This window comes from Saccopteryx bilineata, chromosome 6, assembly GCF_036850765.1.
Source record: "Saccopteryx bilineata isolate mSacBil1 chromosome 6, mSacBil1_pri_phased_curated, whole genome shotgun sequence".
Classification (NCBI taxonomy): Eukaryota; Metazoa; Chordata; class Mammalia; order Chiroptera; family Emballonuridae; genus Saccopteryx; species Saccopteryx bilineata.
In genome coordinates, this window is record NC_089495.1 from 36908748 (window position 1) to 36921947 (window position 13200).

At 47.1% G+C, this 13200-nt stretch overlaps 1 protein-coding gene across 6 annotated transcripts in view; it reads right to left on the reverse strand.

Moving 5' to 3' along the window:
- Positions 1 to 13200, reverse strand: part of ATP11A (ATPase phospholipid transporting 11A) — a 150837-nt gene that overhangs the window by 5046 nt on the left and 132591 nt on the right. For 2 of the 6 annotated variants that reach the window (XM_066236825.1, XM_066236823.1), the window contains 4 exons: positions 9406 to 9471; positions 7918 to 8021; positions 5443 to 5608; positions 718 to 821 (listed from right to left, as the gene is read on the reverse strand). In XM_066236825.1, the coding sequence (XP_066092922.1) occupies positions 729 to 821; positions 5443 to 5608; positions 7918 to 8021; positions 9406 to 9471 (429 nt within the window). In that variant the 3' untranslated portion in view covers positions 718 to 728. Of the gene's footprint in view, positions 1 to 717; positions 822 to 3340; positions 3428 to 5442; positions 5609 to 7917; positions 8022 to 9405; positions 9472 to 13200 lie in introns of all 6 variants that reach the window. The other 4 variants (XM_066236826.1, XM_066236824.1, XM_066236820.1 and 1 more) reach the window with 2 other exon arrangements.

A 13200-nucleotide genomic window follows, 5' to 3' on the forward strand; every position in this document is an offset into this window, starting at 1 on the left:
CAAACAGGGTCTGTGCAGTTTCTTATTAACAGCCCAAGGAGACTGGTGACACATCCTAGACACTGTTAAATTCAACAGGCAGGGAGGGAATGAGGGGGAGCCGTACAGGAGAAATCTGTTTTAAAGGATTAACCTTACCAAGCACACCTGGTTTTAGATAGAGAAAACAGGTGAATATGAGAAATGCAGCTCAGAGGCTTTGTGAATGTGGTTGCATTTCCTCTCCTTGTTCTTCAGGCATAGATATAGCTTTACATTGCAGCTGACAAATCGCGCAATACTCCATGTTTTATTTCCAAAACTGGCCTTTCCTCATAGACCTTTGGGGTGAAGGACGAGGAGGAATGACGTTTGGTCTGTCACACTGCACCGCAAGCACACCAGGCGAGGACGTCACATGTGTACGTGGAACCACGTTTGCCACGGCATGTGTACATACATGTAGGGGGTGTGCACATCCACAAGTGTGCATGTCTGTGTGTGTGTACCATACTCAACCGTATGCAGTCCAGCCACTCTCAGGCAGGTCACTTACCTGGGTTAGAAATACACATGTGTGTGTAAAAAATGTTTCCTTTATTAAAAAAAATTTAATGAATCTTTGTTATCAAAAACAGCACAGCACAGCACGGCAAAACTTTGGAGGAAAAATGGACAGTCTGAAAGGATCACTGCACACCCAGGAAGCCTGCCAGGCAGCATGGTGGACACCGTTACCTATCCTTGGGCTAATCACGCCTCGGGCCCGGCAAGACGTCCTTCAGAAGTGGCCTGTCCGTGCTCGGCGCGGCATCGACCGCTGTTTTGAGTTTCGAGCTCTTCTGCAAGGCGAGGAAAGACACTGAGATGGCGGCCACACCGGGAACAAGAGAGCTCTCTGGGCCGGCCGAGGGCAAAGCCCAGCCATGCAGCAGGGAAGTGGGACCAGCGCCCGCGAGGGCCGCTCACCAGGCCCCGCTGCATAAAAAGGGCACATCAGATTCACATGGAAGTCTGCACAGAACTCGGGCACAGGGTCTCTGGGTGGGCACCTCCCAGGGGCTCTGCTGGGGGAAAGAGGTGGTCTCCCACCTTCTTTCTAACAGGGCCCTTCTGTGAAAAAGACCAAGGGACGGAGCTGGGACAGAGAGGACGGGCCAGATGGGACAGCAGGGCCTCACTGGAAGGGCCTGCTCCCAACACCGAAAGGCCAGCCTCTGTCGGGAGCACAGGAAGTGCTTCCAGGACCCTGAAGCTATAATCCTGACACACTCCCAGAAGCAGCTCGCACCACTTACTAGACAGTTGTCCCCCACTCCCCAACCCTCAACAAAGAGCACCAAGGTTCCCTGGGGGGGGGGACGGGGACTGTGTGCCCGCCTGTACTTGTCCTTCTGTCTCTGTCTTCCTGTTTGTCCCATTCCTCTGTCCCTCCTTTCCTTCTGATCCTCAGCCCTGTCCCTGTCCTTCAGCTCTGTGCTAGTCAAACAGAAGAGTCGTGCCCAAGACTAGAATCCTGAAAGTTCAAGGTGCCATAGTGCTGCAGGTCAACGGGGCTGGCATCTGAACCCGAAGATTTCCAGCCAGATCCTATTTAGTTTCTCAGCAACAGGAAGAAGGGAGTTTAAAAGGTGAAGAACCACAAGGTCTGAATTGCAGAACACCTTCTGGGGAGGAGGAGGAGGAGCTATACAAGAGGTGGAGTTGTTGCCCTTTGAATTACATATAATTTAATTATATATAAAAGTATAGGTAGATAGAGCTATATAAATACATATAAGTTATATATGTACACATACACATGTGTGTACATATATATATATATATATATATATATGAAACCTGGTGCCTGTGATGTTTTACTTTTTAACAGAACAGAATAATAGAAAAAAACAAACATCCATTTGAAGTACTACATGTTCCACATAAGGACTGGTCAAATGTTTATTCCTCCAAAGTTTTGCAAATGTCTGGGTGGTTTTATAGCAACGCAAGCATTCACCTTACGCGTGCCAGGAGCGTGCTGGCTCCAGGGAGGGTATGAAGGTGTGGGTGTGGGATTCCTTGGGTCACGCCCCCTGTGGCCTGGACACCACAGAGCCCTCAGTGACAACCTTCTCAAAGCAGCTCGAGTCTGGCTTCTGCAAAGGTTCAGAAGCAAATCAACTCTTAATAAACTGCATCAACAGTTAAAATATTTATTTTTAGCCCAGTGCTGCCATGACTGAACCAAGTTCATAAGCACCTCCTGTGACTTACTAAAGTGCTCCTAATAATTCCATCCTAAATGTTTTCGAGTATGTCAACAGTAACACGAAACTATGTATGTAATTCCAACAAATTCTGATGGCACCAAATAAGAAAAAATTTGATTGCCAATAGTTACTGGAACTGAAAAAAATGTACCATCCTATTTGTTAAAAAATAGTATTTGACATGTATAGAAGAAGATAAGTTGTTATTTGAAGGAAAAAAAAGCCTTCTTCTTGCTGTAGGCATTTTCCTGGTAAGCTGCACTGGTACTTATGCACATGAACACACAGCTGACACAAGGACAGGAGCTCTCCAGAGAACTCTGTTTGAAACCCTGGCTCTGATGGAAAGGCTTTGATTTAAAACAACTGCCCAGAGAAAGGCTGTGTGAATGGCTCAATAAGGCTGAAACAGGCCACTATAGCCACGTAGAGCCAAGTAGAATGCTTTTTCTAGAAACAATCAGGTTTTTTAAAAATGGAGGAAAAAAAAAAGAACTTGGTAAAACTTTTGGCTCAAAACACATCTCTCCTGGCTTTATCTGCAGTTTTGAATGGCTCGCCGGGACTGCCTTTTCTGCAGTGTTCTGCGGGGTTCCGAGCACACTGCACTGCGGAGGCCTCGGTTCCCCTGCTGCAGAATGGATTTACAGAGGTGCATGGGAGCAAGGAGGTCCTGCTACCCGTCCTCTCGGGGCCGCAGAGGACGGCACTGAGGGAACTTTGTTCACAGAGGGGCTCGTGTGCCTTAGGAACGGCCACACCCACACCTCCAAGTTTAGGAACCACAGGTGTAAGGAGACACAGCCTGAAGCACTTGGCTGGGTCTGAGTGAAGACAGCCGCCCTGGCAGGTGGGATCGGATACTTCCAATGGACGCTGAGAGAGAAACACTGGTTAGTGGTATCGATAGGAAACACAGCCCAGATGCCCCTTCCACATCTCAAGGTACAAGTTATCCCCACATTTCTTGGTTGGTGGTGGTTATAACGACCACAGGAGTCATAAACACCAAAGCGTGTGTTCGATAGCAGTTGATATTAAAAGTAAGTCCTCTGTGGTCTTGTGACTATAAGCCCCAAACATGCAAAAAGACAGAAAAGTATCACCTTGCTCCGTCAGAAACTCAGACTGCTGGAAGTCTGAGAAAGCATAAAGATGGTGGACTGCTCAACAGAAAGGCACTGGTTCTTAGTCTGCCAGTCCCAGAGGTTCAGGAGGGGCCACAGACATCATCAGACAAGGTAGCAGTGGTTATTTAGGCAAAGAGGTCAGAGGACGGAAGGGAAGGAGGACAGGGAGAGAAACAAGAACAGACAGTGAGTTGGGTTAAATGCAACAACGCCCCCGTCTGGCAGTGCTGCCATGCTAAGGAAACGCACGGCATGTTGACACCAGACAACGCGGGCCATATTCCTAACAGCCCTGGCTCCCCTGTCCGGGGACTCTCACTTGCTGGAGGGCAGAGTGGACACCCCTGCCCCATTCCTGCTGTGCTTTTCCTCCTTGCCACCAAAGCCCTGAAAACATCCCTGTCCTAGATCACTGGTTAAAGGTGATAAGTTGAAACAATTTGTAGCGAAGTTGGACGTGTATACTCTTGCTAATCTCTTCCTGAGACCGTGTCAGCATCAACTTTACAACATGGCAGGTACAGAAAGGAGGGAACCACTAGGAACTGGTGGCACTGGCTTCATCATTTTAAATTAACACTAGAGTCCTAAAAAACCTCACCAACCTGATCCCATTCAATGCCGGACCAGTGGAGGTGGGCAAAGGCAGCGCCATACCATTTCCACTCCGACCCCAGGGCAGGGCTACCCGTTTCCCATGCCAAACAGGGGGCGACAGCGCTTGGAGACTGAGACCACTGGGGGCATCTGAGCTCCTGGGCACCCCACTTCTGTCCCCAGAATGATGACCCGACCTCTTCTGCCTCACACCCTCCCTCCCACCTCCACCTGCACAACCACCTGTGCTCTGTGGGAGGACATGCAACCTGCAGGAACAGCCCTGCGTGGCTCCGTCCTCTCACCAGGATCCTGCCTTCTCCTTACTGAGGCTCCGAACCTCCATGGGCAAGTCACAGGGGTGAGGGCCCGGGGTCAAGGTGGTAGGGGACATGCTGCCCTGAGACTGTAGGGTCGAGGGGCTGGGAACGTGACCGCCCTCAGACTGCAGGGGTGAGGGGACGAGGGATGTGCCGCCCTCAGACTGCAGGGGTGAGGGGACGAGGGGTGTGTCCACCCTCAGACTGCAGGGGTGAGGGGACGAGGGATGTGCCCGCCCTCAGACTGCAGGGGTGAGGGGACGAGGGATGTGCCCGCCCTCAGACTGCAGGGGTGAGGGGACGAGGGATGTGCCCGCCCTCAGACTGCAGGGGTGAAGGGACGAGGGATGTGCCCGCCCTCAGACTGCAGGGGTGAGGGGACGAGAGATGTGCCCGCCCTCAGACTGCAGGGGTGAGGGGACGAGGGATGTGCCGCCCTCAGACTGCAGGGGTGAGGGGACGAGGGGTGTGTCCGCCCTCAGACTGCAGGGGTGAGGGGACGAGGGATGTGCCCGCCCTCAGACTGCAGGGGTGAGGGGACGAGGGATGTGCCCGCCCTCAGACTGCAGGGGTGAGGGGACGAGGGATGTGCCCGCCCTCAGACTGCAGGGGTGAGGGGAAGGGGAACGTGTCTTCCCTGAGAACTCTGGGAAGGGCCAGAGTGGTTTTAGGAAGCTCTGAGTACTACCTTCTGGTGTCCTACGCCAGTTTGGGCATTTTGCATATCTCATTCTTACCTGAATGAGAATTCAGGTATTCAGAACTCAACTTGGCCTCAATTTGGAACTATGGAAAATAAGTAGCCCCTATTAATTACCAGAATTTCCTAATATAAATGCTAAAGTTCTGAGCCAAATTCACCATCCCTAAAAATAATGTAACTTTGCCTTTAAAGTAATGATTAATTTTAAAAAACTTTTTAAGATTTACACAAAATAATTTGTCTTTTGTACAGGCCTAATCTTTTTCTTATTTCAGCTAACTGCTTCAGTATAAGCCCTGGCCATCTTGAATTTTGCCTAAGTTAATGTTTAAATCATCTATTATGAAATTCATTAGTAATACTTGCATTGATGACACTGTCACCTTTCTAATGATCTTTCCTACCCTGAACCTGGGGAGCTGCAGCGCACCACGCCCCCTGCTGGAGCAGCTGGGTACCTGGACTCTCTCTGTGGCACTGGGCCACAGCTGCCCGCACAGGACTTTCTTGAGAACATCAGGAAGGAGGCTGACAGTGATGAGCAGGATGATGGCCAGCCAGGCAGGGCCACTGGATAACATCTGTATGAATACATAGTACATCCTTTGATAATTGAGGAATGGCCTGGAGCATAGAGGGAAAGAAGAAAACAACATGATGGCAGGTCAGAAATCTTCAGGACAAACACTGAAATCCTGCCCTGTATTCTTTATGAGCACGAAGAGCCCATTTGTCTGGCAGTTTTCACTTCTGGCACCAACAGTCATTGGGCAAGCCATTAAGCCTGCCTGCTGTGAATTAATTATAAATAATGGGCTGGGGAACTTCCCCTAGAATGCCGGGCTGTTAATGAATGGGAAAAGGAGAAAGGAATTCTATGAAGTCATCCCAAAGGGAAAATAAGTCCCTGAAGTTCAGCTTTAGAACAACAGAAAGATTTAAAATAAAGATTAAAGGACATGATTTTTTTTATATCTCACAATCACAATGGCTATTAACATTAAGATATACAAAGGTTCTGATCTGTCTAGCTAGGTAACTACCTAAAGCTTATGCCATAAAAATCTTAAAATTTTTCTATAAAAATACAGAGCATGAAAGGACTTTTCTGTCAGGCAAATCTGTAATTAAATAAACAAACACACACACACACACACACACACACACACACACACACACACACACACACACACATTTGGCTCCATGAAAGAAGTTGAAAAGGATGCAGCAATTGAGATCATGCTGAACTTGATTTATACAGTTTCATGATCCCTACACCCCCAGGCCCAGAAGCTGGTCAGAGAAGTCTTCAGGATGAAGTCTTCCTCTTACACAGCTGTAGTTGTGGAAAGTTCACTAGAACTTTGGGGATTTTTAGCTTGGGGCAGGGTTGTTGGAAACCCACCAAAAGTTTACCTAATTTTTCTGTATTTCTGGATCGCAAAGAGCATGTAATGCATAGCTATGGTCACTAGAGGGCAATAATGCACCAAGAGGTTGGGTGGATAGCAACAATCGCCAACATGGGGACAAGATAGATCACAGAGGCTTTTTCTCTATCTTCAGGCGCTGCTTGTGTTTCCAGGAGCTGTGTGCTCAATACTGAAGATGCAAAATGGAGAGGACATTGTCTCCGGACTCACATGTAGCCGGGCCTAGGGTAAGGCCAGCGTGCCCAGTTAAAGGAGGCACTCCCGCCTAGGTCATGGCCCCTGGACCTCCTCACCTGCCGTCCCCTAGTCCCAGCCCTGTTCAGAAAATGCTCCATTGTACAAGGAAGGTGGAAATTTACACAGGAGAATTATAGAACAAAATGGTATGTATTGTGACAGGAGAATGAATAAATGTTTAGGGGGATGAGGTAGAAGCGTCTATGAGGTAGTTCAAGGGAAGCATTAAAGACAACAAGGAACTACTGGGTTTTCAAGGATGAATAAGCGCTCAACAGGTAGGCTAGTTGAAAAGGACATTTTTGATGGAAAGAAGATCATGGGCAAAGGTGTGCTTGTGATAGTCCCAGAAGGGATGCCAAATACAGCCAGCCGCTTCTTGCCCTCATCAGGACTGACCAAACCAACATCACTGAACTGCTTGTTGCAATAGTATCTAAACCAATGCTGCTTTTCATTCACACGTTTATTTGCAACAGTGGTCTTTCTGAAACAGCAACCTGGCCATGCCACTCCTTCTGTTTACAATCCTTGGTGCTGTCCCACTGTTGTCAGATTGGGGCTGAGGGCCTATCTGGTCTATAGGACCAGTGCAGCCTGCTCCTACTTACTTCTTTAGCTGGACCTAGGCCACTGTCCAGCCATAATGGTCTCCTTCTGTCTGCCAGGGCACCGCCTCAGTGCCTTTGTACATGCATCTCCCTTCCTTACGAGGAAGGCTCTGTCTGGAGTCAGACTGACTTGGCCCAGTGGAACTGGTCTATCCATCCATCTTATTATTTGTATGTATAGAGAATGTGGTGTGGGGAAGACTGAAGGAGACGTGCCCTGTCAGTTACTTAGCCCACGCTTCACTCTAGGAGGCATTTAGTAAGTGTGGGCTATCGTGGTAATGATGGAGATTTTCTCTCAGGTTTCAGTTTAAATAATAACTTTATATGAGAAGCCTTCTCTGACCTTCAATCTGAAATAGGCCCCTTGTTATGGCATCTGGTTTGTTTCCTCACTTGCCAAAAGCCTGATTAGTTATTATCCAGCATGTCTACCCAACTGAAACTGTGGGCCCAAAGAGCAGGGGCCACAGCAGCCTTGTTCCCTGCAGGGGGCCCCAGGCCTTGGCACAAGGCCTCTCACACAGCAGGCACTCAACAGATACTTGCGGACAGGAATGAGGCTGTGCAAAAAAAGTGTTTTGAGCCCCTGATGAAAGATACCGCAGGGCTATAAAGGTAATAATGGTTACATAATGTGTATCACTCATACCAGATAATTCCTCCCCAGAGGAGAGAAAAGACGATGTAAAACAGCAGCGACCCCCAGATAACGAAATGGTTTATCCAAGTCCAGTAGTGGGTATCTAGTGCCAGCTGAAAGAGAAAGGGGACTGATTACTAGTGATATTATCCAGACATGTCAGTGTCAGCCATGGCAAGGAAAAAAAGCCAGGAAATAACAAAAGAAACAAATCAACTAACACCTTAATTTTAGCCAAAATGCCCATATGAAACTGCTTAGGAAATACAAAATCTTATTCTTCCAATGAGGATAAAGAATGTGTGTGACATCACGTTCCTTGTAGTCACAACATTCCTGGGAACCATCACCCAGATCCTGGGGAAGCACCGCCTGGAAGCGTCTCCCCAAAGGAGGCTGCTCAGGGTGACAGCTTTAGATGTTGGCTACATTACTACTAAAGAAATTACTTTTGGATCTTCTTTGTATCACTTTTTTTTCTTTCTTTCTTTTTTTTTTTTACAGAGACAGAAAGAGTCAGAGAGAGGGAAGATGGGGACAGACAGACAGGAACAGAGAAAGAGATGAGAAGCATCAATCGTTAGTTTTTCGTTGCAACACCTTAGTTGTTCATTGATTGCTTTCCCATATGTGCCTTGACCGCGGGCCTTCAGCAGACCGAGTAACCCCTTGCTCGAGCCAGCGACCGTGGGTCCAAGCTGGTGAGCTTTTGCTCAAACCAGATGAGCCCGCGCTCAAGCTGGCGACCTCGGGGTCTCGAACCTGGGTCCTCAGCATCCCAGTTCAACGTTCTATCCACTGCACCACCGCCTGGTCAGTCTGTATCACTTTTTAAAACTCAGATTTATAGGTGTGGAGACTTTCACAATGATATCCCATATAGAATGTGACTTTTAAAAGAGCTGAATTTTTCATAATATATTCAGTTCAGTTAAGATTGATCACACTTAAGGTGGGGGGTGGGCTTGCCAATTAAAATAATTCTATAAAAATACAGGGGGATGGGTGAAAAAACTTGAAAGAGATTAAGATGTACCAATCGCCAGTTATAAAAATAATCTTGGGATGCATTTTAAAGGACAGCACAGGGAGTAGAGACAATAATACTGTAATAACTAGATATGGTGTCGGATGGGTGCTGGGCATACTGAGGTGATCACTTTGTAAAGTATATAAGGTTTAATCACCTTGCTGTAAACCCCAAACTAACATGGAATTAAATGTCAACTGCCATTGAAAAATAATAAGAAATAAATTAAAAAAGAAGGCTCATTCCTTCATCCACCATCTGTATGATTCTGGGAGTTGGTGTATTGGATTGTGGGGTCAACTGCATCTGCACCTGGTGCATTTGAATGATGGTAAAAAGACCCTTGGTGGGCCCAGGAGCGCATCTGTGCTGTGTGCAAGTATGGAATTGTAGTGCAAAGACGGAGACCTGCACATGCAGGAGTTAACTGTGGCTATGAGAAGAAACATCAACATGAGAGAATTTACCTTTAATGTGACTGTAAATACCATTACAGTGAACACCAGCGTCCCGAAGGTCCAGTTTCCAAACATCTGTGGGGACAAAGAGTCGAAGCAGTCTCTTGTTAACATGTATATTTTCTCTTTCACACTCAACACAAGAGTGTTTAGAAAAAATATCTCATTGTTCTAATGGGCCCACACCTCAAACCCAAAGACAAGGGATTTTCTCTTGTTGTGACGAAGGAAAAGGAGATGGCAGTGAACACCCTGTACACTCAACACCTCCAGGCTCCCCAGCACCCTCCCACAGGGCGGGCAGTGGCTCCGTGGTGGGAACAGGGCCCTTCCTACACTGACAGTCCCGTCCCCTCTGGGGCCGTCAACAGACATCAGTCCTGAGGTCGCAGACTGGGAGCAAGGAAAATACCAAAAGCTGGTATTACAATATGCATGATGCTAACTCTGTTTTGCTGTTTCATGGTTCACGTAAAGGCGACCATTTCTCCAATAACTGAGTTCTACGCCTCCTGCACGGTCAAGAATAAACTCAGTACAGTTTCTGTCTATTCTCTTTTGGACTCAGGTCAAACACCTGTCTGCTTTGAAAGAGAAGCAAGTGCTAGAACATTCTGCTAGTAAGCCACGAGAGAAAACAACCACGTCATGTATGGGTGACATGGATGGGACTTTCCTCAGGAAAATCACAGGAAAGGGAGAAATGAGGGCAGACAAGACAGAGCCGCACGAAGGCCCCAGCAGCCAGTCTGAGGCCAGAACCAGACAGGTCAACGGTCAGGTCCATCAGAAGAGGCCAGCAGAGGAGAGCACACGGGCCAGGGCTTCAGCCGGCCCTGAGGGCTCGGGCAGGACGCAGGGAAGGGGCCATGTGGGGGAAGCACACACGAGTCACATCTTGAAAACAACACATTTCTCAACTGCAGACAAAAGACACAAGCAAAATAAACCACCTACTACTTGAGACTTGTTTCTTAGGGGAAAAATATTGGTCTGTAAAGAGATTTTATTCTAGAAGTGGAAGTTGCATCAAGATTTCTACAGTAAGAATCTGGTATGCAAGATCCTTGAACCATGCCTTTCAGAAAACGTTCCTTGTAGTTCTTTAAAAGAAAATAAAGCTTTATTTTAAAAAGGGTTAAGAGACTGGAATACAAATAGCTTTCTTCTATGGTTAATTTTCAACCAAAGATGTATGCCTGCAAGTAACTAGATCCAAATGAATAAGCAGGCTGTCTTGTGAAATGTTTAGTGAAGTAAGAACTACTGGCAGAATTCTATAAGAAAAACCAAGCGTTAAGACTTTGTAGTAAACAGACTTTTTGTAAGGACCACCCACACAACATTTCTACTATTTATTCTTCACTTTATCATCATGATAGAAACTGGGTTTTCATCACTCAGACCCACTTACACCAGTGGCTCTCAATGGGGAGGGGGGAGTGTGGGATGATTCTCTCTCTAGGGGACCCTTGTAATGTCTAGAGACATCTTCGGTTTTAACCATGGGGGGAGGGGTGCTACTGGCATCTGGCAGGCAGAGACCAGGGGTCTGCTAACTGCACTGGGCAGCCTACCACCAAGAACTCTCTGGCCCTAAATGGCAAGAGTGGTCAGGCTGGGAAAACCTCCAAAAAGTGTTTCCCCTTCAATACTTAACTTGAGGCAGGAAAAGTTTAAAACTGAGTCTGGCTGCAGTTTGGCAGAGGCCCACAAAAATGCTCGGCCCGATGGGTGTTGGGGAACACAGGGGCTCAGCTTTGTTTTCATTGGAAGCTGCTGCTGCTGCTGGCCAAAGAGAAGGGTCAGCCTGCAGCTTTGAATCCCACGTGGGCACCGTCAGAGGGACCCGGCGGTAAGGCCACAAACCTGCCCTGTTCTCCACTTCCTCACACCCCGGGCCCGCATGCCTGCCACCCCTCCTTGGCAGGTATCCTGGGACTCTTTTTAAAAAGTGTTAGATAGTAACAAACTGTGGAAATGGAGTTTGCACAGAACAGTGATAGGATACTACCAACAGCATCACAAATCAGGGACAAACTTTAATTTGCCAAGTGATTTATTTCTCTCCCTCCCTAAGGGTAGGGGGTGCTTCTCTAGGGTACTTCTGGGGTTTAGATTATGCTAGACCTGTGACCACAAATTAGGCAACCCAAAGCCTAGTCCAGTAAAACACATGGTACTCAGTTGTAGTTTTTTCAGGTGAATAGCAACAGAGCACAACTGTCCTAAACCAGAATGGAGGATTTGGGTCAGAACCCTGGGCAGTGCCATCTGCTCAACTCTCATCTACGCCCTCCGGCTCTTCCCAACTCACTGGGATAGACAATCATGGTAACGTTTCCTTAAGTTCCTCATAATTCCCTTATCTGTTTTAAGGGAGCCCTCAGCTAATTGCTAATAGTTCATTTACTATTAAAACTGTGTGCCATTATTTCTATGGATTTGGGGGATGGGAGGTGGGACTGTTCACTGGAATACCAACCCTCTTCTCAAAGGGTTGTCCAGGAGGACGGCCCTTTTTTCCAAGTGACATTTGTTCCCCATCCTCCTATGAAGCCCTGAGTTTGAGCTCTAACCGTCACCTCCACTGAGAATTTCACTAACTCTACAGCAGGGGTCCCCAAAACGCAGCCCCCTGAGGCCATTTATCCAGCCCCCGCTGCACTTCCAGAGGGGCACCTCTTTCATTGGTGGTCAGTGAGAGGAGCACATTGACCATCTCATTAGTCAAAAGCAGGCCCATAGTTCCCATTGAAATACTGGTCAGTTTGTTGATTTAAATTTACTTGTTCTTTATTTTAAATATTGTATTTGTTCCTGTTTTGTTTTTTGTTTTTTTACTTTAAAATAAGATATGTGCAGTGTGCATAGGGATTTGTTCATAGTTTTTTTAAATAGTCCAGCCCTCCGGTCTGAGGGACAGTGAACTGGCCCCCTGTGTAAAAAGTTTGGGGACCCCTGCTCTACAGTCTCATTTGGATGATAATGAGAGTTTAGTGGGCATTTTGCAGGACAATTTCCTGCTTTTTAAAGCCCTAAGATCCAGACCAATTTAGTTTTTATGTGTAAAAATATTGCACAACACACAGGACCACGGTCATCAGAAACACCGATGACATTCCCTTCATGCACAGACGCCACCCACACTTCTACCGAGTCTGCTGTCGTGATTTGTTCTTGCTACACTGGCTGGTGACGGCTCAAACTGAGCTGTCGTGATGCTCACTGACTGACTATGTTATACCATGCCTCAAATATTCAGGTGTTTGTCTAAGAATATCCTGCTGTTCAACAATAATTATGGCTCATGATGTCTGTGCAGAAAATGTCCCTAAGTGAATTTCTCTTTTCCCAAAGTTATCCTTGATTCTAGTGTTCCCTCAATTCCACGCATGTTTATAGATATTCCTATAGAATGACTTATTTCTTTAAAAGGTGGGTCTTGGCCCTGGCCAGTTAGCTCAGTTAGTGAAGAGCAACTTGAAACGACAAGGTTGTGGGTTTGATCTCCAGTCACAGCACACACGAGAAAGAACCAGTAAATACACAGCTGAGTAGAAGAACAAGAAATTAATGTTTCTCTTTCCCCTCCTCTCCCTCTCCTTTCCTCTCTCTGTCTCCAAAAAAAAAAAAAAAAAAAAAAAAAAAAAAAAAGGCCCTGGCCGAATAGCTCAGTTGGTTAGAACATCATCCTGGAGTGTAGAGGTTGCCGGTTCAAATCTCTACTCAGGAAGATATAGAAGCAGCTCGATGCTCCTGTCTCTCTCCTCCCCTCCAACCCCCCAAAAAGAAGAAGTGGTC